Source organism: Stigmatopora argus, chromosome 7 (genome assembly GCF_051989625.1).
Source record: "Stigmatopora argus isolate UIUO_Sarg chromosome 7, RoL_Sarg_1.0, whole genome shotgun sequence".
NCBI classification, from domain to species: domain Eukaryota; kingdom Metazoa; phylum Chordata; class Actinopteri; order Syngnathiformes; family Syngnathidae; genus Stigmatopora; species Stigmatopora argus.
Genome location: NC_135393.1, coordinates 6,823,216 through 6,848,650, shown reverse-complemented (window position 1 = coordinate 6,848,650; position 25,435 = coordinate 6,823,216). Strand labels below are relative to the sequence as shown.

Below are 25,435 nucleotides of genomic sequence, written 5' to 3'. Positions count from 1 at the left end.
GTAACCAACACATGCCTAGTCACAGTTTGGAATAGCAGCAAGATGTGATCTTCTTACCAGAGTAGGCAAGCCCCAGAAGGACCAATCCTTTTAATCAGAACCGTATCCCTGATCCAACCTTGTCTGTCTCCCTTTGAGTTTTTGTTGTCTGTATGTGTGTTAATGTCTCAGGCCGGCAGTCTCTTCAGTGATATTCTGTGATCGCCGAATAACCATACAAGGCTATTTCTTTGTTGATAACTATCATTAACATGCTGATTACAGGTCTGGGGATCTTGAAATAACACACAGACACACCAGGGCAGTGGATCAATACTTGGGTGCTGGGGTAATAATGGGTCTGTATACTTTGCGCAGATGGGAGGCTGGAGGCCTAGTGCTCTAGTGCAACACAGGGTGAATGGGGGCAGAGGATGAAGCTTCTGGATCTGAGCGAACATTACCCTCTTGCCCCTCACGACTGGCCTTGTCTGATCGTAACACAATTGACTAAGCAGAAGTTTCCAACAGTCTTGCTAGGATGTCCTACTGGGGCCTTAATTATCAGGGAAGTATATCTTTGAATGTAGGGGGAACTCAGAGCTGATCAGTGGAGAGGCGTGCTAATGCCAGTAATCATCATATGTAGAAATTTCCCTTGTAGAAAAAACACTCGTTTCCATCTTATACTAAAAGACCCTCTGTAGTTGGGGGATCGGCTAACTTCTGCATACTTGATTAGATTTTTGGAATGGAAATTCTGATTCTCAGGACTGAGATTATTGGTTACAGTTAAAGATGGCTTTATAGAAGTAAATATGGTGGCATGTGTAGGTCTCAGTATGGGTATCCTTGCTGCAATTTCAATAATTTGAGTTATTTAATTTTTTTATTTTAATTTTTTTTAATGCATGAAATGAGTCAGTTGTCTATCTCGTCCCAGCTCTTTGTTAATTGTTTTGGACTCCTTAGTACACCATTGCTATTTGTCTCCATTCTTTTTTTCCTTGCTTTTTAACAGGTGTTATGTTTGTGGCCTGGCCTTTAGAAGACATGTACTGTAGGTCGTGTTAGTGCAATGGGAGAATCCATACTGCATTTGCTTCAGATAAATTTCAAATTTAGATACACACCTAACTGAAGATTGGGTTGGATTTGAAAATATCAGTATTGTTTTCCACATTGCATGAAAAAAATAAAATTGTCGCTGGCCTAACATGAAGTGCTGTGTTGCTTGAGTGGAACACAACATTTAGTGGGACTTAAACCAGGGTGCTACAGATCCAAAGGCCAAGTCCTTACAGACTGAGCTACTGCCCCCCCATATTGCATCTGTATACTTGGGTGGACTTGCTTCTTTGAGCCGGGTGTTTACGATGTGTAAACAAACACATCCACACATTCAAATAGGGGAATAGAAGCAAGGTGTCCACCAATATATAGAAAAATGAGAGGATTTTTATATTTGTATTTTATTTTTACACCAACTCTGATGTCTTTAATGAGGTGACTTACCTGTGCTAACATGAGGAAGTAGCTTTTATATCACAAAAGACAGCTTTTAAAACGGATGCTTCTTGAAAGTACAGGAGACGGGGGAAGGAATGACGACACAAATATTGGGAGTTGTTTAATCGGTATTTTGAGCTCATGTTTCAGACTAAAGACATCGTAAGCACAAGAATACATATGTGAGCGGCTTCAGCCCAGCCACAAATACTTAGACATTAAGGTCAGCTCAACTTATTGTCATTTCTTGAGTGGCACTCTTCCTCATTCAACTAGTCCTCAGACCTGCACACATTCACACTGGCATGTGTGCGCGGCCTGGGAGAGTCTGGAATTCCTGCCAAGTAGCCCCCTCCTCTCCCCATCCGTTTCCATAGCAGCCTCTCTCCCTCGCTGTTCCTCTTGTTCTCCTGCTCAGGGGTAACAGTGCAAAGAGGGGAGAACTGGTGGAAATGGAGGGAGGCTACAGAGCAGCTAGAAAACTGTGTGTGTATCTGCGTGTACTGTTCTGCCCTCACAACAGACTTTGGCAGATGCACACACCAACTGGATTTCATGTAGCCAATCGTACGCTTGCCTTCTGTGGCACTTCGCTGGTTTCAGCCAATCACATTACACACAGTGATACTTTGTTGAAGAACTTGACTTCAGCATTTAGTGTGATCTGGCAACTACTTAGCTATTTTTCAATTTGGTTTAATTTATTTCACCCCCCTCCTCACTTTCACTTTTTTCTACTGTGTAGGTTCAATGGGGTACATGTTAAGTTTAATGACATCGCTTTAGCTCTTATCTGTTGCTCTGGCCTAGAAGAACAGGTGTGGAATACAATTACCACACACTTACGTGTTGAGCTCCTTTTGATAATGTGCTATTGTATTAGGGGAAGACAAAAATGTTGTTTTATCAAGTCAGTCAGGTTTATAAATGCCCTGTATTTATTTTGTGATGAATCAAGAAGAATTTCTCTACCCGTTTTCTCTTTATTTGGGCCAATTTTGCCAAAACTAAATGGTATACAATTTGTGCATTTCTTAGTTCTCTGCCAGTTTGCCATCAGGATGCGGTCAAGCCATACAAATACATCGTATAAATACATTTATTTGTTTTGGATTGTTACAATAGTAAATGGGCTATGTGATTGTGAATTATGTAGGATATCGTCTAGTCAACGATGCCAAATGTGCGTGAGAAATGGACAGCGCCAGTCTTGAAAAACGTTTTCCTCTTTTATTTCATGTATTATTCATATATCATATATGCCATTAATATTGCTTATGAAAATAAAAATCCAAGTTTCTATTTCGCAAGAAACTGCATTGTGCAGGGGACACTTACTTTTTTTGGTAATGTTTTTGATATAACCATTCAATTATTTTTCTATGTAAATTGGGAAATGTCTTAATATATTCCAAATTATAATATAGACATGGAAATCATGTACATCAATTCCAAGAACATACAATTTAAAAAAAAAAATGAATAAATGAAAATAAAATTTAGATGAATAGTCATTAAAATTTACTTGCCCACCAAATAAATGGAACAATCCACATACGTACATATTTACCCAAAAATGTAATCACATTTGCCTTCTTGAGTTAAGTTGAACACAAATATACACACATACAGAAGTGAATAATTAACATAAACCGAAGGGAAAAAAACACGGGGATCTCTTTGACTGCTTTTTCAGAAAATAACATGCATGTTTTTTTTAGACTGGGCAGGCTTGACAAACACAGTGTGCAAGTCATGTTGTAAAGCCCCCCGCTACAGGCCAAAGAGCTCACTTACGGCCACATCAGAGTGCTGAATTCTACACATTCAAAGAGCTAGGAGTAATTGTAACAGTTTCCTTCTTGCCAATTTGATTAAACATCTCTTGAGAGATCTGAAAAAATGCCTGTGCACCGGCATGCCCCATCCAACCTGATCAAGCTTCAGAATTGTTGCAAGGAGGAATAGTTTAAGATGTTCAAAACAAAGCCCTGAGCAAGGGTTATATCATTGTTTTTTTTTAATTCTTTATAAATTTGCAAAAAAAACCCTTTTTTTCTTCAAACTTTGAGTATTCTGTGAGGGAAAAATATTGAGAAAAGAATTAAATCCATTTTTGGGTAAGGCAGTATCACATCAAAATGTGGACACAATGTACAAACTGTGGTGTTATCAGTGCCCCATTTTCTGTAGCAGCTGGTTCAGCCCATGTTGTTGGTTAAGAAGGCGGGCAGAAGAAGGGATGGGGTAGAGAAAAGACTAAGTGAAACAGGGAGAGGCATAAAGAGGGGGTGGATCTGTTGATTTACCAAGGACTTGTCCAGTCCTCCCTCCCACACATCCCTCTCTTCATCTTCCTTCCTTACTGTATTCCAGCCCCTCCCTCATTCCCCAACACCCCCACCCTCTCTTGACATGATGGTACAGCTCCAGAAGCAGGAAGGAGCTGCAGCTCTATAAATAGAGAACTGCTCAGCCAGGAACCACACACATACACAAACACAATTTCCCCTCTGTCATCCCCTCCTTCTCCTTCTCTATTTTATCTTGACAGGGCTTTCCTCCAAACTCTCTTTAGCCATTAATTTACACCTTTAAAAATGTTATCATACTCCCAATTTCACATTGTTTTTGTAAAATGATCTTGGGTGCAAATCTTTTTGCCGTTACATCATTTATTGAGTGAGGAGTTATGGATGCATGGCGGAGAGGTGACGGTGACAAAACTGAGTGGTTTTTTTGCTATTTATTTTTTCCAATCAGGAGGGTTCCCTTAGTTTTTATTTTACCCACATAACATCCAGCAAAAAGACAATAGTCTTGGTTGTTTCTATATGGATCCCCAATGCGTGTCCCCTTCTTACCTTTGTGTTGTTTGCTGTTGCCATACAGTTATTGTTTGTAGCAAAGATACCATTTTTCATTGCTCCCTACATATGTATTTAACAGTTTGCCTTTAACCAAATTACCAATAACCTTGATTCGATTTAAAATTATTAGTACTTCCATTTGAACTTTTTTTTCATCCATTCATTCATTTTGTGATTTTATGATTTTGTCATTCTTTCCTTCAAATAAACATGCATTGCATGTTTTATATTCATTCATGTATTTTAATTGTTGTACACAAGAACTAGTCATTCATTCATTCATTTTATGAACCGCTTTATCCTCACAAGAGTCACGGGTGGTGCTGGAGCCTATCCCAACCAAGCACGGGCAGCAGGCGTGGGACACCCTGAACTGGTTGCCAGCCAATCGCAGGGCACAATGAAACAGACAACCACTCACGTTCAAAATCATATCGCCACCTTATTGTAATCGAACACAGACTGCCCGCACGAAAGTCAGGTAGAAGAATCACTGCACCATCGGGGTGCAAATCAAATGAACTTCATCAAATGTAATTTCCAGACATGCAAAATATAATCTTTAATCGCTTATAAGTATTTTGAGTTTTGAGCCAGATTCTGATTACCAGCGTCTCTTGAAATGTTTGACTGCATTGTTGGCATGGAGCCCTAGAGGGGCATTTGTGCTTAGTGATGTGTTTGCACATATCTGATACATTAACAAAGCATACTGGTAATTCAGTGGCTCTGTAGGTGGTCTCCTAAGGCCACGAATAAAATATTGTTTGATTTAAAAAAACAAAAAAAATGTATTTAGTTCATTTCTAGGGGAAACGTTGATTTGTGATACGAGTAAATCAACATACGAGTCTGGAAGGCATTAAGATCGTATCTCAAGGTGTGACTGTGGTAAAAAAAAATCACTAATTTACTGTAAGTCTCATAAACCTTGGAAGACCCCATAATACACAGATATAATCCCACACATGGCACCTGCATTGCACTTATTTACAGGGAGTAGACAAAATATGTTATTTTTAACATTACATACGTATTACATATACTATTATAATAAAAGTACATATTTTTCACACGCGCTTTGTACCGTTAAATGACAAAATGTTCAAATGTTGCTCCTCGAAACGGATTTTATGGAGTTATCACTTAATCTAGATTCTAGAGAATACCCCACAGGATTTAAAAAATGTAGTCATAACCGAAAATTTGCGCCAGCTGTTACAGACTTGGAATGCTCTGTAAGTGGCAACGTCATCATGATATGTATAGGTCGTCAGTGGAGCAACATGAAATTGGATTGGATTGGATAACTTTATTCATCCCGTATTCTGGAGATTTCATTGTGACAGTAGCAAGAGGGTGAGAATGCAGATACGGGAAAGGCATAGTTACACATAGTTACAAGTTAGACAATACAGTCGCAAAGGCCGCAGAACAACAAAGCAAAAGCACAAAGTACAAAGCAAAGCAAAGTATATGGGATCATTAAGAATCACCAAATTTAAATCATTAAGACAGAAAAGCAGCAAAAACACAAAACGAGCAAGAGCAGACGGAGCTACCGCCACCGGCTGCCACTTGAGCGGCGCCATCTTGGTTGCGGTAGCAAAAACGGATACAGACTCAAGGAAAAGACGTTGTAGAGTTGGATAAAATGTAAACGTTATTTGAATTTTAGCAAGAAAATAAGGAGCTTGTTTGTTTGTAAAAATAAAATTAAAAAAAAGATGCTTAGTTAGAAAAGCCACAGGGTTCAAATAGAGTAATGAGCAGCATCATATAGTTAAAAAAAAACAGCTTATCCTCATAAGGACCATGGGGGTGTTGGCGCATCTTTCCCAGCTACCTTCGGGCAGGACACAGGGTACACCCTTAACTGTTTGACAGACAATCACAATGAACATATACATAGATTAATGTTTTCAATCAGTGTGCTGTAGCCCAGTGTCTGGTGTGCCATGGAAAACCATTCATTCACTAAAGTGATGTAAAAAAAAAAATGAATCCGTAAATGTGCTGATTGTCTGTGCTGTCTAATGGTTGGGAGAGTAATAATGTAATGTAGTAATGTATGAATGTCATGTAATATTGCATACCATTAGAATAGTAGTGGGGGCGGCCTGGTGAATGAGTGGTTAGCACATCACTGTTCTGGGGTCCTGGGTTCAAATCCAGGTCGTTCTACTCTGTGTAGAGTTTGCATGTTCTCCCCGGACCTGCATGGGTTCTCTCTGGGTGCTCCGGTTTCCTCCCACATCCCAAAAACATGCATGGCAGGCTGGTTGGGAACTCTAAATTGCCCCTAGGTATGAGTGTGAGCATGATTGGTGGTCTGTCTCCTCGTGCCCTGCGATTGGCCACCAATTCAGGTTGTCCCCCACCTCGTGCCCGAAGTCAGCTGGGATTTGCTCCAGTACCCCCCTCGACCCCTGTGAGGATAAATTGGTTCAAAAAATGAATAGAATTCATCAATCTAAGACTCAAAGAGTAAGGTAAAGGAAGCAGGGGAGCTGTTGAAGGATCTGATGAGGCCGAGTGGCAAGAGAAGGAGGAGGAAGTAGGATGTAGCACACAAGGCAAGGCAGCAGAGCACCAGTAGTTGCTATAACAACAGCACCTTACTGCTACCATCTCGGGCTCTCTCTTAGTCACTGATCACCCCCTCATTGTCTGCTCCTTGCTGTCATCTGGCTTGCCTTTCCTTTCTACCCCCTTTTCCCTTGCTCTCTCTCCCTCCTTCCTCATTTTCATGTTCTTTTAGCATGTCCACTTGAAAAAAAAAGGACATCCAGTCTCACTCACAAATCCCTTCTTGCCTGTGCATGTAAACACATTTTGCTTCTGAGTGTGTGTCATTCTCCCTCTGGTGCAGACAAAACGAGCAGTTACCAGGTGATTATGTCAAAGAAACAGACACAAGCAGGGCAAGAAGCTTCACAAGCCTTTTCTCTCTCCTGCCATTTGTTTCATACATCCTTTTGTCTTTTAATGCATCTGCACTTTCCCTCCTTCACTTCAGCTCGGCATCTGGTTTGATTTACCTATTTCTAATACCCTCTGCCTCAATTAGTTAACGTTTCTTCCCCTTTTCATACTATCAATTGTCAAATAAATCATGGTTAACATTAAAATATGTTTGACTCCATTTGGTGATAAAGAACGTTTTATTACTCTAATTCATAGATTTTGGTCTTATAATATATATATATATATATATATATATATATATATATATATATATATATATATATATATATATATATATATCAATTTTATGCACATCTTATTCACCCTTGTCTTTTTTCCCCAATCGGAAAAACACGGAGTAGAAATACATGTCCCATTATTCCATTCTGACATAAAACCAGAAATTACGATGGTGACACGTGAGGACAGGGGCGGGTCATGAACGCCTCCCGCTGAGAGAGAAAAGACGTTTGGCGAGTACGCAAGTGATTTTTGAAATATCTCGTAAACTAAATTTGACTTTATTATAAAGACTGAAAAGGATGACCCAGATGCGTCATCATCTTTGGCACTGTTCATCTTGTGTATATAGAACATTTTTGGGCCATAAAATGCAAGAAGGCCAAAAATGCCAATGACATAAATATTCAACATTTTGACAAATAATTTGAGGCTTTTTTGTCTTTAGGGGGTCAAAATGTTGATATATTTGGTCAGAATGAAGAAAAAAAAATACTTTGTAGTACATTTATTACATGTTTTCCTCCAAAGGGACTAAACTTTGTCTTTCTTTGGAATATAAAGGAAACGTCAAAGGGATGCAAACTCGGACAAAATAAGCCATAAAAGATGAAATGGTCTTGAATGAACAAGTGAACAAATGTGAACATGACTTTTTTGTGATTAAGTTGATTCATCTTTTGTAATCTCTCAAGTACAACCCTGTAGAAACAAAATACAAATTTGGGGAGAACCAACCAAGATAAAATCGTGTTGCACTTCTTTGGAGATGTTCAAAGGCCATACTAATGGACTGATCTGTCTGTGGTTCGTTCTCTAGGTTTCATCTTTCCTGCCCTGAATTGTGTTTTCATTGTTTCTCTAAATCATAATGGGTCATTGTTTCTTGTTTTTTTTTGTTAACTGAAGCCCTTTCCGACACTTTTTTTATAAAGGCCTACATATATAAACAGAGTCTTGATTTGACAATTTAAGGGAGCTTATTATATACTTACAAGTGGCATTAAAAAACTGTCATATCATACAACCTTAATTGATACATAGACCTGTGAAAATGCTGTACTTTCATTCCCGTATGACATTTAACAATAATATGTATTACTAGTAATTTGCTTACATTTTTTTTTAAACATCTATCTTGTAAAATTTGTGCATTCAATAGCATGTGGATGAAAAGTACCGTTCAGACCCTGAGTTGAGCACTCTAGTCCGTTTTTTTTAAATAAATGGGTGCATACGCAGCAACATTGCATGCTTTTTTTCAGTGTGGGTGGCTGCCTTTGCTAACACCAACGAAATAATTACGGGAATTTTTTATAGGTGGGCTTTGAAAATCAAGTCTGTTATTATCAACATCAATCACAGGCATTTAGGAAATCTTGCAGCACACCCCTCGCACATACTAGGCTCACACTCTCAAAAAGCCATATTTGCTCACATACACAAGGCTTGCATGGTGCAGACTTGAATGATATAAAGCCACCAAGTTAAGGATTTCACACACATGCACGGACACACATGTATACATCTGTATAAACCAGTGGCGGTCTGTGAATTTCCTAGCGACGCCTTCAGCTGTCGGAATCAATCCAACCCTCAAAAACTATTTTATGGCTATAAAACCTCTACTGCAGCTACAGCTGCGACACATAAAAAATCATCAATAATAACCTCATACAATTGAAATATTACTTAGAATATAGCCATATTTTACTCACCAAAACTCCTTTTAACTGTACACAATATCCATCCTCTCGTTCTTCCTTCTTTTCTATTGCCATCGAAGCTAATGCTGAAAGTCGAGCCTGTCCCGTCGTATTTCTGGCATACGTTTTAATTCGATTTAGTGCTGAAAATGTTCGTTCCCGGTTGTGACAGGCTTGCTTGGTTTGGAGTTGTCCGACCTTTCTTAATGATGTCCAGCTTTTTTTTCTTGAAAAGTCCGTCTTGAAAATGGCTTTGACAGTAAATCTGCAAACAAATCCATTTCTTCTCCTTCTTCAGCCATTGCGGGTTGACGAAACCGCTATTAAATCAAAACAACAATATATTTGCTTGTGCAGCTCGCTCTAGATGGAGTTTGGTAGCTCTGGCTAGTCCACGCTATCACTAGCCAATCATAGTTGGTGAAAGCGATGATGTATTTGCGAGAAGGCCTTGGTGTCACCAAATCGAATTCTGATTGGTCAAAGCAACAGACTTATCGACGCTTGTTTAATGCAGCAGAGCCTGCAGAACTGATTGTGAAGGCCTTGAGGCAGATTTCTGACCCTGCGACACAATGAAGAGATCAGGCCTCACATAATGTTGTGGTTTGCCGTATCAATGGTTATGATCATCGGCCACTATAATAATATGGATGTCACTGTTTCTTTAGACACAAACTCCCTTTTAAGGAAAAATTAAGTGGAAGTTATACCATCTTAAACATTGGTAGCTTCAAATATGATTAGTTGTAAAGAATGTGGACTTAATTTAAGATGTGTGAATGGCGTATAAATCTCTATTAAAACATCTTGTATGGTGTTTGTCTATGGGTTAGGGTTTGATACTCACCTTCCACCCCATGCCACGAAAACTTGATTTTTTTGGATTAGTGACTAAATTATTGACAGATTTTATACATGGGAATGGTGTTTTGGTGGTCAAGCTTGTCATCTTGTTAATCTTTTTTTTTTTTTTAATTCTTTTTTCCAGCTTCAGGAGACCGTAAAAAGAAAACTGGACAGTACAAGATCGCCTCTCAATGGAGACCAAAATGGCATCTGTGATGGAGGCAGCTACTCACCAACTAGCAAACGATTACGGAAGGAAGCTGCTGGTTTAGACTCACTAACAGGTCTTCCTAACAACAATAACAGCAACCTTCCACCCATCTCTCCATTGCACCACCAAATAGACATTAAGCCTATACTCGGCAGTCCCAACACTTCTACTGGAAACAGCACAAACAGCAATGGTAGCCATGCAGGGCGGCCAGCAGATGAGCTGGGGAAGAATGGTGGTACTCATTTTTCCGACATGAAGATGAATGGCTCACTAGACTTGGAGGACAGTTTCAGCCTCCTAAAAGACCTGAAACAGGAGCCATTGGATGATGGAGGAGGAATCGAGTCTTCGGATCCCCAGTCTTTGTCCAATCAGAACAAACTCTTCTCTGACATCAACCTCAATGACCAAGAGTGGCAGGAGCTAATTGATGAGCTGGCCAACACAGTGCCAGAGGATGACATGCACGACCTTTTTAATGAGGACTTCGAAGAGAAAAAAGAACCCGATTTTAGTAGGCCTTCAAACAATCAGACTCCAGGTCCACAGGAAACTGTTGGAAATACAACAGCACCTATAGGGGGTGCTGTGCCACCCACATCTCTTCCTCTCTCTTCTCAAACTTCTCAAAGTGGTCCACAGGTTCCCACGGGGTCACCACAGGTCAGTAGCATGAAGGTTAAGTGTCATTGCTCTGAAAAAATGGATGGATTAGAAAAAATCACAGTCACAGATAACATTTTAGCTCTGACTCATGTAAATTATTATTTTAGTGAGACCTGGATTTTCCCCCTTCAGGGATTTCTTATGGTCAAGCAATCCAGTTATTTCCATCTCATCTCATCTAATTTTCTGAACCGCTTTATACTCATTAGGGTCCTGGGGGGTGCTGGAGCCTATCCCAGCTGACTCCGGGCCAGAGGCGGGGGACACCCTGAATCGGTGGCCAGCTGATCGCAGGGCACAAGGAGACGGACAACCATGCACACTCACCCATACCTAGGGGAAATTTAGAGTGTCCAATCAGCCTACCATGCATGTTTTTGGAATGTGGGAGGAAACCGGAGTACCCGGAGGAAACCCATGCAGGCCTGGGGAGAACATGCAAACTCCACACAGGTGGACATGACCTGGATTTGAACCCAGAACCCCAGAGCTCTGTGGCCGATGCGCTAACCACTCGCGCCACCAGGCCGCACATTAGTTCCAATAACCCCCAAATTATAAGAAGCGCTCGCGGGTTTCAAGCTGGTAGCAAAACTCAAATCTAGCATCAGTGCTTCCCCCCGGACCCTTAAAACAAGCTCATCTTTGTGGCTGCTGCATTGTAGTGGCTTATGCATGCTGGAGTAAGTGCTTGACAGTAAATATTAATTGTTCAATCTTGTGTTTTGTAAAATCTATTACCAATTCAAGAAAGCTGCCTAGTACTTCAACATGCGCATAGTCTTTGTTGATTACATACTAAACATACAAGTTATTTTCCTTTGTGGACTCTTCTCAGGTTAGACCATCATCATCAGGTCCACAGTTTGCCACAACTGCCAATGGAACACCTCCTCAGCAACCTTTGCAGCAGTCCCCTGCTGTTGCTATGGCATCAGGGTCTCCATTACACAACTGTGTAGCTCGTTCTCCTCAGACCCCAACCCAGGCTCAGACACAAGCAGTTTCACGGGGTGGCAATGGATACATGATGAATTCAGGCCCTGGTGTTAGTCAGGCTGGGACCGGACAAGCAGGACCCGGGGTTGCCCCAGGTCAGCCAGTAGGACCAGTAACACCTGAACTTTCCCATGCAGAGCAACTAAAAGCAATGGCTGCCCAGCAACGTGCTAAACTGTTGCAGCAAAAGCAACAGCAGCAACAAACAGCCAACTGGTCACCAGCAGGCCCTCCAACCAGTCCTTACAATGCTGGTCCCTTTAACCAAGATAAACCCAACAGCCCCATGATGTACCCACCGCAAGCCTTTAACACACCACAGACCCCTATAGTGACTGGGATAACCCCCAACAATGGCACCAAAGCTCCTATGAACAACTACCTCCCTCAAAATCACATGAGCTTGATGCCCCAGCAACAGCAGAACAGTATTGGGCAGAACACCCTGACCAAACAACAACAGCAGCAACAAACGGCAGCCATTTTGTCATACAATAACACTAAGCCGCTGAGTCACTTCAGTGGTAGTGGGGATCACCGGATGACCCCACCCATGGGAGGAAACAGCCAGGTCAAGAACCCCATGATGCCTCCTTACATGGCAGGTGGAGGCCAGGGGGCTGGGCCAGGACAAACCCAGGGGCCAATCCCAGGTCAAACAGCCCATCTGAGTGAGGAGCAGAAACGAATGCTGCTGATGAAGCAGAAAGTGTTGAACCAGAACATTCCCTACACCAACATGCAGCCTCATGGACAGGTAAGTTAATTCTACTATCCATGATCATTGGCCGGGAGTGGTTGACATTACATTAGTGCTGAAGTCGTGTCAGCAGATAGTAGTTTAATAGGAACATTTCCTTCTTTCATTTGACATTGGATTGAGAAGAAAAAAATACTAGTTACTTGTAGTTCTGCTAGTGCCACTTACGGCTGGCTATGGCAACTTGATGCATATTGCAATATCATAATAGAAAAGCATGCACCCCCACGATCCTTGTGAGGATAAGCGCTTCAGAAAATGAATGTTACTTCAAACAGTTTTAAGCAATTATAGCTAGATCAACCTATTTAGTAGCTAGGCCTGCATATTTGACATATTCAGTATATCAACTACCGTATTTTCTCGCATATAAGCGTATTTGTAACAACAAAAATGATGACTGAATCAAAGGTATGGCTTATATGTGCACAAATTAGACTTGACATGCACGCAACTGCAAGGTGACAAAGACGAAACGCCATAACACAAGACAATGCGGCCAATACGGTCATTTATTTCAAAATAGAGAAAAGATAAACTGGTTATTTTCATATCTATGAATGAAATTCAAGAAAAATAACTGTATCTTGCATAAAATGTGAAAAAACTCATCTTCTTGTGCCTGCCCGTGCTCGCTCAGGGCACCGCCATTTTACCTTTTACCGGTAGTTAAAAGTGCTCTGACCGGCCAGACGTGAGTATCCTTGATACATGTGGTCGTAGTGTTTACCATGTCAGCACATCCCAATAGTTGTTAAGGCTGATCGATGGTCTTGCAGTCGATCATTAAAATATCCCTATTAAAACCATAAATATGTAGGTGAAAATTGTGAATCAGGTGGTGTCTCAGAAAGATCTCTATCAATTAAAGCGGCATCGATAAAGAGTGGTTAGCATGTCCGCCTCACAGTTCTGAGATCAAGGGTTCAATCTCAAATGGCTTTCGACCTTCCAGTGTGGAGTTTGCATGTTCTGCCCGTGCCTGAGTGGGTTTTCCCCAGGTACTCCGGTTTCCTCCAAAATCCCCCAATCATGCATGGTAGGCTAGTTGAAGACTAAATTGTCATTTGGTATGAGTGTGAGTCGTTGGTCATTTTCTTGTATCCCGTTATTGACTGGCAACAAATTCAGAGTGTACTCTGCCTACTGTCCATAGTTACCTAGGATAGCATCCGGCAGCACACCTGACCTTTGTAAGGATAAGTGGGTCTGGAAAATGAATGAATATTTATGCAAAACTGTATATTGTAATTGGAACGTCGATCTATGTGTATTGTGTCACAACAGTTATATAAACAACCCTCTCTTGACAAATAAATGATTCTCTAGAGATAAAGGTAATTTAACATGCAATGTTTTGACTGTATTAAAGTTTGCTTTTAGGTATACCCACTTTCAACTGAAACAACAATGTGCTTGTTCCTTGCTAGTCTTTGTACTTTTTTTGGTTCATTTCACATGCTTTCCATCAGCAAATAAGCCAAACTGGCGCCACGGCGTGTTATCGAAATACGTCAGTACATCGTTACATTAGCAATAAGCGAGAGCATGATGTGAATGAGAGGAGTCAATAGTCATGACACACGAGAATAAAATTTACTTATCCTGAACTCAATGTCTTTATTAAGCCTAAATGACAGAAAAGTGAAAAACAAAACAGGATGAGAAAAGGAGAGAACTCCCTTTGGCTCAAGCTCAAGCCCAATGCTACTCGGTGCTTTGTGCATTTTTGCTTGAGCTAGTTCTGAAAGCCCGCTATGCAGAGGGATTTGTCTCAAAAGTTTTCACCCAAATTCACACATGATCAAGAAATGTATCCAAGACTTCCTCGTGCATTATCGAGATCCACAACTATTTGTGGTGTGTGTGCTTAACGTTTGGCAAAAAACGGGGGGAAAGCTCTTCTCAAGCACTTTGCCAAATGCTCATCATGTCAGCAGCACAGGGGTCTCCTTGTTTTCGGGCCAAATCCAGCAAGTCGTCATAGCAAAGGTGTACACCTTTGGTCAAAAGTAAGACACTTTCTAACCCTACTGAATGATTGACTGTCTCAAAATAATATCTACGAGTATATAAAAGAAACCACCCCTGCCAACTCAACAGCAAGCCCAAAATTTCAAATGGTCCACCCATCGCCCAGTATACTTGCATGTAGAGATGTCCTGATCACATATTTTTGCATGTGACTCCGAGTCGCCTGAGTTGGAGAATCTGCCGACATTGAGTCCCGATACCTAGGAAATGTATTAAATAGGGGACAAAAGTACTAATATATACCATACTCGAGTGTGGAGTTAGGACCTAAACTAGACTCAATTAAGTACTATCACTGCACTATACGTAAAATGCCATTACACAGCCAGATGCATATCAATTAGGAATGATCTCAGACTTTTACGAGTCTTAGCACTGCAAATGTTACAATCATTTTTTTATCAAACTGAGAAGAGCTATAGTACAGTACTTAAAGTATTTAGACATTTCTTATATGCATTATATTTAAATATTAATACATTACAGTATTTAGATATGCACATAATTGTGTGACGTATGCACTTCTTGACATTGTATAGACACCAAAACATGTAGTAAGGCAGAAATAAGAGGGGTGATCCTACTTTGTGGTTTTCTGATTATCGCAGCCATGTCTAGTCTACATTAGCCGGGAAATTCGGGGGAATACTGTACTTCCATGCTACTAATCTTGTCGACCTCCACTAGTTGACTGCCACCCGCTCACAGCTTTTCGTTGTTGCAATAATGATGTAGTTGGTCCTTGGGTGGCCCTCGTCTAGACTGGCAATGAGTATGTGTTTGCTAAGCACCAGCTTTCAACTCCATTGCTTGTTTCATCAAAAAGAAAAGAACCGGTGCTAAGCCAAGCAAGAGCCAGAAAGAGCACCAACACCAGTTCTGTCGTAAAAGGGTCCTTAGTGGTAAAGCAAGTGAAGGTAAAATGGAGATAGTTTCCCCAGCAACTCGCTGGGGGTCGGGAATAGGAAAACGGCCTGTCTAGAGTGTATTGATACCTCTGCAACGCGACCACCACTGATATCCCTCTTGCCTCCTCCCCCAGATACAAAAAGGGCATGCATTTAGCAGCCCCCCCCCCAACCTCACAACACACACACACACCAAGCCAAACGGCTCCTTAGCTCATATCCCCAATCTGTCACAGCTGACTGATGGCTGAGATTGGACTACTAAACCAAGCTTGCCGATGTCATTACCGCTAACCCACCTCAGGCAGTTGGTTTCCAGGGCATGGTGACCAACATGGCCATATTCGGGATGCTTCAGTAGTTCAGCCAGATGTCAGGTTTCTTGAATTACCCTTTGGAAAAGAGATCTTAAGGAACTGTGGGGAGACCTACCTTAAACACATGTAGTAGTTTAATTTTCAAGTGCTATGGTGTGCTTAATGCTAGTTGCTAAGTGCTATTGTTGCATGAACAGCATGAAAACCTGTTTTGCTGTGTATACTTTGAAAGCGCTTTACTTTTTTGTATCTCTCTTGCAAACCCTTCTGTTATGCTCACAGTTTGACTTTAGTCAGTCACCCCACTGCTGCTCTCTGTGTCTTCTGCTCCTCCTCCTTCTACTTTTCCTTGTCACTCACCCCACCCCCTTAACCCTCCTGCCAGAGACACTCAGCACCAATAAAGGAGCAGATTTATTAATATGGTGCCTTTGTGGCTGTTGCCTAGAGGGTTGTGTGTTTACCCGCATGAGCATCTGCGCATGTGTGTTTCGAAGATTTCGATGGGTGGCAAGAAGGGGCTTGTGAGATTTATTTGATCGAGCAAAGGAGAGCTGGAAACTGGAAAAGTACAAAAAGAGGGCAAAATATAGAGAACCAAGTACATGAAGCCAGAGATTTATAGTTAATTGAAAATTGCGAAGATGAAAAAGGAGCAACCAGCTCCAAAGGGAAAAAAAACAAGGAAGCCAAGTAAGCAATGCAAACTGAAATTTCATGAATATGAAATATTTGATAGTCTTCATGCATATTATAGTGTTGCATGGACAGTAAAGCCAATACATTCAATTGCAATTATTAAAGTTGTTTCACTCAACAGTCAAGCTACTGAAACCAGCCACCAGGGGGAGATTAAGATTTATTAGTTTTTTTTTCACGTAGGGATCCTTTTACAGGCTACATTGCCAACGAGAAATAATTTCTGGATTGAGGTTTGTGAAAATTTGTTTTCATATTAAAATTTATAACCTGGCGGCATGGTGAAGGAGTGGTTAGCACGTCCGTCTCACGGGTCTGAGATTGCGGGTTTAAGCCCTGAGGGGTTTCACGATTACTGTGTGGTGTTTGCATGTTCACCCCGTGCCTATGTAGGCTTGCTATGGGTACTTCGGTTTCCTCCCACATTCCAAAACATCCATAGTAGGATGGTTGAACACACTCAATTGTCCCTAGGTATGAGCGTGAATGTTTGTTCTTCTCATTGTGTCCTGCGATTCTCTGACAACTGATTCAGGAACTGTGAAGCATGGGGGTGTACTTCTGAACATGGGACTGGACCGACTGCACTGTGTTAAGGAGAGTATGACCAGGGCCATGTATTGTGAGATTTTGGGAACAACCTCCTTCGCTCATTCGGAGCATTCATGGCTGTGTCTTCCAACTTGACAATAACCCAAAAACCAAAAAATGTCTCTGTAAGAAGCGTATCTAGGTTCTTGAGTGGCCTTGTCAGTCTCCAGACCTAAATCCAATCAAAAACCTTTGGAGGGCGCTCAAACTCTGTGTTTTTCAGCGACAGTCCAGAAACCTGATTGATATATAGAAGATCTATGTAGAGAAATGAGCCAAAATCTCTCCTGCAGTGTGTGCAAACCTGGCGACAAACAAAAGAAAATGTTTGACCTCTGTAATTGCAAACAAAGGCTAAAGCACCCAATACTACCATTGGTTTTCCTCAGGTGTTCAGATACTGTTTGCAGCTGTATCACACAAATAATCGTTTTCAAAAAAATCATACACCGTGATTTCTGGATTTTTCTTTTTCGATTATCTCTCTTGCAGTGGACAGGGACCTACGATGAAAATTTCAGAACTCTCTAATGATTTCAGAAATTGCAGTGTGTTCAACTGACTGTATATTACCATTGTATTTACTATGAGGTTAAAGCCAGCAGCCCGATTTGACTGAGAATATTAGTGATATGATACTGGCAAGTAATTTTTTGATTGATTATAATTTTGTTGATATGAGGTGAATTAAAACAGACTTTGAGTGTGTTCAACTCCATACATCCGTGGTTCAGAAAAAATGGTTAGTTGGAGAGAATGTTGTAAATGTGCATGTGCAGTACTGCAGTACAGTAACATGAAACTGGTTTCTGGCATTATCTGGGTTAAGGTTGGAGATGGATGCAGGATTAAATGAGAGCTACTGGCTCTTGGGGAGCCTTCCAGAATGGTTTTGATCAATTGAAGGTTTGATCATTTGTATGTCTTGATAAAATAGTGCATGTTCTCATGCATGTAGGAAATAATGGTGTCACACCCTGACTACAGCACATGAAGGAGATTGTGCCAGTGCTAATAGCCCTGTGAGTCACGACACCAGCCCCCACACATATGTAAGCACACTATCAACAATAAACAGGCTCTAAAACGCCCACAAGCATGCACGCACTGCTGAATCCCTTCCTGCTGTGGACTCTCTCCACACCCCTCCTTGCTATCCTCAGGTAATTCCACTCTCCAATCATTGTCTCAGCCCTCTTTTTCATCTCATTCTCCACTGCCTTCTGCTAAAAAGCCCAATCAGCACGAGCCCTTAAAGATAGCTGCTGGAACACATGCACAATATACAAACACTGTTTCCCACAGGGAGACTCCAATGCCAAGACCAAGCAAATATACGGGTTGACATAATATGATTGTCCTTCATAGGTTATCAGTAACGTCACTAGTGCTAATCAAAATAATATTTTGAAGTTAAGTCAAACAAGGCGTTGCCCTCTCCCTCTCCAATGGAACTAAACATTTTCAAATTCATCTTTACAACTCAAAATAATTATTTTTTGTCCCTGCATCGAAGCCCTCCCTTTCGCTTTGTCTCACCAAGTGTATATGCATCCCTCTTGGTCAAATACGAGGATCTCGCATCAACAGGATCCCGCATCTACTAATCTGCCCCTCAAGCCTGTTGTCTCCAGTGATAGAATTTTGTATCAAAGGGCATCCAAATCATTTGTGCTAGCAAGTGAAAATTAACTCTGTCAACCAGTTTACTTAAACCAAAGGTTTTGTTTTGTCCATGTTATGCTATCGTTTTCTTTAATGTTACGGTGTATTTACATTTCCGCTTTTATTTCTATTCTTCGGCTTTCATTACATTGCTAGTAGGGGTGTGTATTGCCTCACAGGTAACAATTCGATCCTGATTGGTCTCGATACTACGTTTTGAGGCGATTATGATGATTTTTGTAGATTACCTTGGGTAAAACTGATCAAGATGGACATAAATGTACATTTATATCAATGGACTTCTGAAACCTGATGGGATGTGGGACTTTTGTAGTAACTAAACTCCAAACCAGGTTCAAACCAGCACTAAATCCAAACTACTACTTTTATTAAATGAGATGTATGTATATAACATTTATTCAACCAGGAACAATGAGTTGAGGACAGCTTCTCATATATTGTGAAATGAGATGTAAAGGATTCATTCGGTCTCACACTAGTTGAGTCCAAACCACCGAACGCAGCACTTCTTTTTATAATTATAGATACTTCGATTCAATGCACACCCCTAGTTACAGGTCAGTTCTAAATTCCTCTTGAAAAGAGGGGGTGGGGATAAATCCACTTTACTTTGGCCTCTATGCTTGCAGCGGACAATGTACTCTTAAAATTCCCCTTGGTAGGTTAATTGATTTATACAGGGCTAACGGCTATCATCACTAGCGTAACAGCTTTGTTGTAGCACACTGTGGCTATCCATCCTCTTCAAATCTGTCAAAACTCTTATGGGTAGCCTTAAGCTTTTCTTATGTGATGGCATCAGGATCGGATGGTGCGTTCACCAGCAATAAAGTTGTCTGAGTGTTGGTTGAACACGACTAATTGGCATCCGTATAGCATACTCTTGCCGTAGTAAACAGTGGATCCATCATTTAAAATAGTTTTTTCTACCATGCTGTTACATAGCATTGAATGAAGCGCTATTACTGTATTAAAGTGTAAGAGATTTTGAAGCCGCTGGCAACTTTTGCAGCTGAGATGTCTGAGAGTCTACCATAGTTTGGTTTAAAAGATTTATCTGTAGTGTCACCAAAGGTGCCTGTCGGAAGTAGAAGGCATTTGTGCTCTTTGGTTATGCTTTTCATGTCTCTGCACTTGGAGGTATGTTGAAAGCGAGCCAGACGGTCGTGGTTCATTTTAAACTTGTTTTTGCTCTATACTCGCTACACAGCCAACTTGTCTCTAAAGAAAGTCTAGCAGTTTTTAAACTGCCGTTTTTTTTTTTGCATTTTCTATAATGTTTCACTCAGATGTCATATTAACTTCTGAGTTTAGGGGTGAAAGATAAAAGAAAGGTGTATGAGATTGTGAAAAAGAGAATTACTGCCAGAAAGTTTTCCTTTCATCTCCCCCCCCCAAGACTAAAGAGAGGTCTTGCAGTCCCTTGCGTTTACAGCTCCTCTGCTCACTTGGTCACACTCTCTCATCAAGCACAAGCATACACATGTACACACATACATCGAACACTGTTCACTCCCTTACTCCTCCCCTCTCTTAGGCACACGTGTCAGGGCTTGAGCTGAGCTGCTCTCAGATCCTTTTGAGAGGCTCTGAAGATGGAGGGGGCCAAGTTGTGGAGTGCTGTGCTTGAGGAAAGGGGAAGGGCAGTGATGGTGGTGGTGGGTGGTTCTAGTGTGTATTTGCTCTCGTGCACTCAGATGCTTCCTATAAAGAAAAAAACGAGACAAACGCGTTTCTCTGTGCCTTTGCTGTCTATTTTTCTTTTTGTCGTCTCATTCAATATCTCCACTATTCCCCCTTAACTCCTTAAATACTCTGCCTTTCCTGTTTCTAGGGGGAGCTGATGATACTTTATTACATCACTACGAATCAAAATTGCGTTTCATTTAAGTTCATATAAAATGTCATAATGACACAGAATGGACATCTGCGACAACAGTTCATTTCTAAGATTAGAGGTTATTGAATTTGTCAGGTTTTTGTAAGGGGTAAATAACGACTGCATAATTTTCTGCACATCGGTTTCCTATGCTGTAATATGACTGTCTATTTGAGCAACACCTACACCGTAACGCTCATCCTCATCCCCAACGTCTTTTATAATTGAAAGAAAACACTACCACAGTCCTTCTGTACCCATTTGACATGCCCTTGAGGGTGAATGCAAGGTTATCGTGGAAAGTATCATTACCAACAATTGTTTATTTAAAAATTCCATTTGATTGTCAGGTTATCTATTGGTTTATAATTTATTTTCCATTGTGTCTTCAGCTTGTTTAAACTAAAGATAATGTGCAGCATTAGCACTTGTACTGCGGGACACTCAATGGAATGAATCAGTGTATTGAGCTTGAGTGTATTTAATACTCTAAACACTTCTGTATGTGTGTGTCGGAGGCCTTGTGTGTTGCATGCTCGTCTAGATAGATAGGTAAGTAGGTAGGTTGATTTTTGTGCTTTTTGCTCACACTGTGTCTGTCAGTAAATGAGAGGAAATAAGGGAGATGCAGTCAGAAGGCTGCATACTAAACAGACTGATATCACCCTGCCAGCACCTCTCACACGCATACGCACACACAGAAATATTCATGTTTGGTTATTCGTGTACATACTCACAAATAGCCCACACACACAAACAACATGCAGACACTTCCTCACGCCAGCTCAAACTTTGGCTGCCTTCCTCGGCTGCCGGTTGCTGTGGAAACCATTGCCCATGGCACCTTACAACCCAAATCAATGGTAGAACCAAGATGAGGGTTGACAGGAATTCCTTATGTGTTTGTGTATACACGCGACGCCCTGTCTATGTTTAAACGCTGCAGTCTTTTAGCACTTGAACGCTGAAAGCAGTAACATTGTTACTCTTACTAAAGTGGCTACGTTTACATAGAAACATTTATTCAGATTAGAAGTCTGATCAGAATAAGAATTTTTAATGTGTATAGCTCATTTGAAATATTCAAGCCAATTCTGATCAAGAGCTAGAGAGATACTTCACATATATTTATAATTAGGTCGGTGCACACGAAAACACTTTCCAAATTTCGTAGCAAAACGTCCCTACCACTTATTTTTTGTGATGTCAGTATAGGTTTTCTGTTATTCCTGATTCCTATGGGTAATAGAACCGTACAAAGTTGTCCTCCTTCTGGTTCCCTTGGTTCTAAATAAAGCTGGCCTAGGGGGTATAATATCAAGACTAAAAAATACAAAAGTGTGATCTGGAGGATACATTGCAGTTCCATTAGGAAGTGGTAACGTGACATGACCATGTAAATAGGAAAATCTGCAAAATACTGCTTACACTTAATGTAGAAATGGACTGAGCGATGTTTAATTGACATGGAAGATGCTACGGGTTCTTTCTCTACTCTTGTCTGACGTATTTGCTCAATCTGAGCATGTCAAAATAATTTGTTCCCACCTAAAGCGTCCCAATTGGATCATCTTGTTAGTGTTTCGATCATAATTTCAATCTGAACTCTGATTTTAATATACAAAAAATTGGTCCAAGGAAATGTAGCCAATGTATTAATAAATATTCGATCAAATTCAACCGCTCCTTCCTTCTGCTCACTCAGATGCTAAAAAACCAACACAGACAAAATATGAGGAAGTGTATAATATGTACACAAATTTCAGCAGACATTTTGATAATACATTTGCTGTGGCAGCCCTCTCTCTGAATTACCACTACAACCAAGGGGGATAATGCACACAAGGAGGTGATGGTGCAGACAGAGAGGAGATATTAACACAGTTTTACCTCAAATAAATGACACAGGAAGCCCACTCTTGGACCTGGATCTAATATTTCTATCCTGACAAAAATGACAGCATAGAGAAAAATATTGACCAATTTAATTGAAAGAACATATCTGAAGCTCAGTCAACCAGTACGTATGACTATCAAAAGATTTAGATCGTCGAAAACAAAAACTGTTTAAAGTCTGATAAATTTCGTCTGTATGGTGACATAACTGCTTCAAGATATTCTTATAGAGGACTGATTTTTTTTTTTTTTGTACTTCGATTGTTACTCCGTAACCTCTCTTTTAAAAGATTAATGCATGGGGCTGGGCTGTGGGTATGCATGTTTTCTTTCTTTTTTTCTATACATGTTTTGTTTCTTTCTGTCTTTCTTTCCCTTCTCTTGTTTTCTCTCTCCTTAGTTGCAAGCTTGAATTAGTCCAAAATATATTTTTAGCCCACCTGTTGGCAAACTTAGCTTTGCCTACTAGATTGTAGTAACTGAAATTAACCCAAGTTCTTGATTCCAGTAAATGAGTCTTGCTTTGGGTCAAATTAATGTTGATAAATGCCTTTGAACACAATATTGAACATTTAAACTCATAACCCTTGACTTCGAGACAAACTGCAGAGCCAACCATCTTTGCATTTTTATATTATGGATTTACAGTTAGCAGAGTGTCAGATATCTTCACGGTATTAATCTCACAGTACAAAAGCTCATGGTAGTGCAGGAAGATTGACAGGACAGGTGGGATGGAGAAGTACACACAAACCATTTTTCACTAAAGATGGAATGTCACTGTACTTCCATCCCTAATGTTATCAAACAAACAGAGTAGTGTGACATCCCAGTGAAGCATTGAAAATTCACTTTCCAATCTGCATTCCAATTTCACAGCATCGGACATTAGTGTCATGTGTTTGATGTCTTCTGTTGATACAGACTAGACTTCTTTCTCATGTGAATGCACTTACTAAGATACACACATGGTATACTTGCACAGAAATGAACATTCCTGGACAAAAAGAAAAATGAAGAGTGAAAACATGAATATAAGTGTTTGATGTCTTCTTGTGTTGCAGACCTTCTCATGGAAATGCACTAGAATATACCCAGTTGTATGGCATGATAGTGGTGCACAGAAATGAACGTTTTTGCACAAAATCACCGTGACCGGACGTTTTGTCGAAAGACGTTTGGTCCCCGGACGTTTGGTCGCCGGACGTTTAGTCGACCGGACGTTTGGTAGAACGGATGTTTGGTCGCCGGGTTCGCTCGCTGTCAAATTATGACAGAGTTTACTGTTGATATTTTGATATTAGATATTTAGATATTAAAATCACTCTCTCTCTCTCATGATTATAATTTGGAGAGCTGGTTTCAACAGTAACAACCCGGCGACCAAATGTCCGTTCTACCAAACGTCCGTTCTACCAAACGTTTGTTCTACCAAACGTCCGTTCTACCAAACGTCCGTTCTACCAAACGTCCGTTCTACCAAACGTCCGTTCTACCAAACGTCCGTTCTACCAAACGTCCGTTCTACCAAACGTCCGTTCTACCAAACGTCCGTTCTACCAAACGTCCGTTCTACCAAACGTCCGTTCTACCAAACGTCCGGTCCACCAAACGTCAGGGGACCAAATGTCTTTCGACGAAACGTCCGAGTACCCAAAATCACAAACCAAGGCTGAAAACTAAAATAAGTTATGATACCTTTTTTGGTTTCATTAATTATTCAATTTGGTACACTGTCGTATTTGTACTACTCTGTGAGCTCCATTTTTATTTCTTCAGTGATGTAGTATATATTTCAATCAATCAATGAACCAACCATACTTTTAATTACATACATGCACAGAATATGCTGCATATAACAGAAGCAAAAAAATGACAATAACAGTCCACAGCATGGCTACCAAAAGTGCAAAATGTGTGCCCCTTCTTGTAGTGTACTTTAAAATCCTATTTTCTTTTCACATTCGTAATCCTTCATATGTTTAAACATTTTATTTGTAACACATTTTGCATTTTAAAGTCATTCAGCTATTCTCGATTCATTTCTGCTTAAACCGAACGCAGGCAGTATTGCAAATTAAAATTGATAAGATTTTATTAATAAACTTGTAATAACAATGAAAGCAAAAGCATGATGAGTCACTTCAATATTAAACTAAACCCACATTTTTATGGAGCACTCAACATTTAATTGTCATTACTATAATGTTTAGAGATGTGAAAAAGTTTCCATTATTCGACGGTGTAACACCTTTGTGTTAGATTGATCAAATGATAAAGGCTCTATAAACAAGCACATGCAGAAATGAGTATTTAAACTGTATTGAGCTCAGAAAATCCTCTCCATTGAAGAGATTTACATTTATTGTTTGCATTGGGATTGCTGTTTTTAATCTTATTGACCATACAAAGAAAACCCCGCACATTCAGTGAGTGAATGTTTCCTCCGATCTTAAACTCATTGACATTTGCTAACTGAGGAACCTTTTGTTACGGATAAATGTCTTGGTGCTCAGCAAGGTCTGTCACATGGCTTCGTGACTCTGCAAAAAACTGCCATCATGAAAAGAACATTGGTTCCTTATTATTTTAGAATGAAAAAAAGAAATACTACATTTCTTATCATCCCTTATAAAAATAGTATTTTGTATAGACCAGTCTCTGAT

General features: G+C 40.4%; 1 protein-coding gene across 1 annotated transcript in view; it reads left to right on the top strand.

Annotated features, from left to right (window-relative positions):
- Window positions 1-25,435, top strand: part of maml3 (mastermind-like transcriptional coactivator 3) — an 86,629-nt gene that overhangs the window by 30,260 nt on the left and 30,934 nt on the right. Inside the window, exons 2-3 of the mRNA XM_077606335.1 lie at window positions 10,263-10,997; window positions 11,839-12,756. Of these exons, the coding sequence (XP_077462461.1) occupies window positions 10,263-10,997; window positions 11,839-12,756 (1,653 nt within the window). The remainder of the gene's footprint in view (window positions 1-10,262; window positions 10,998-11,838; window positions 12,757-25,435) is intronic.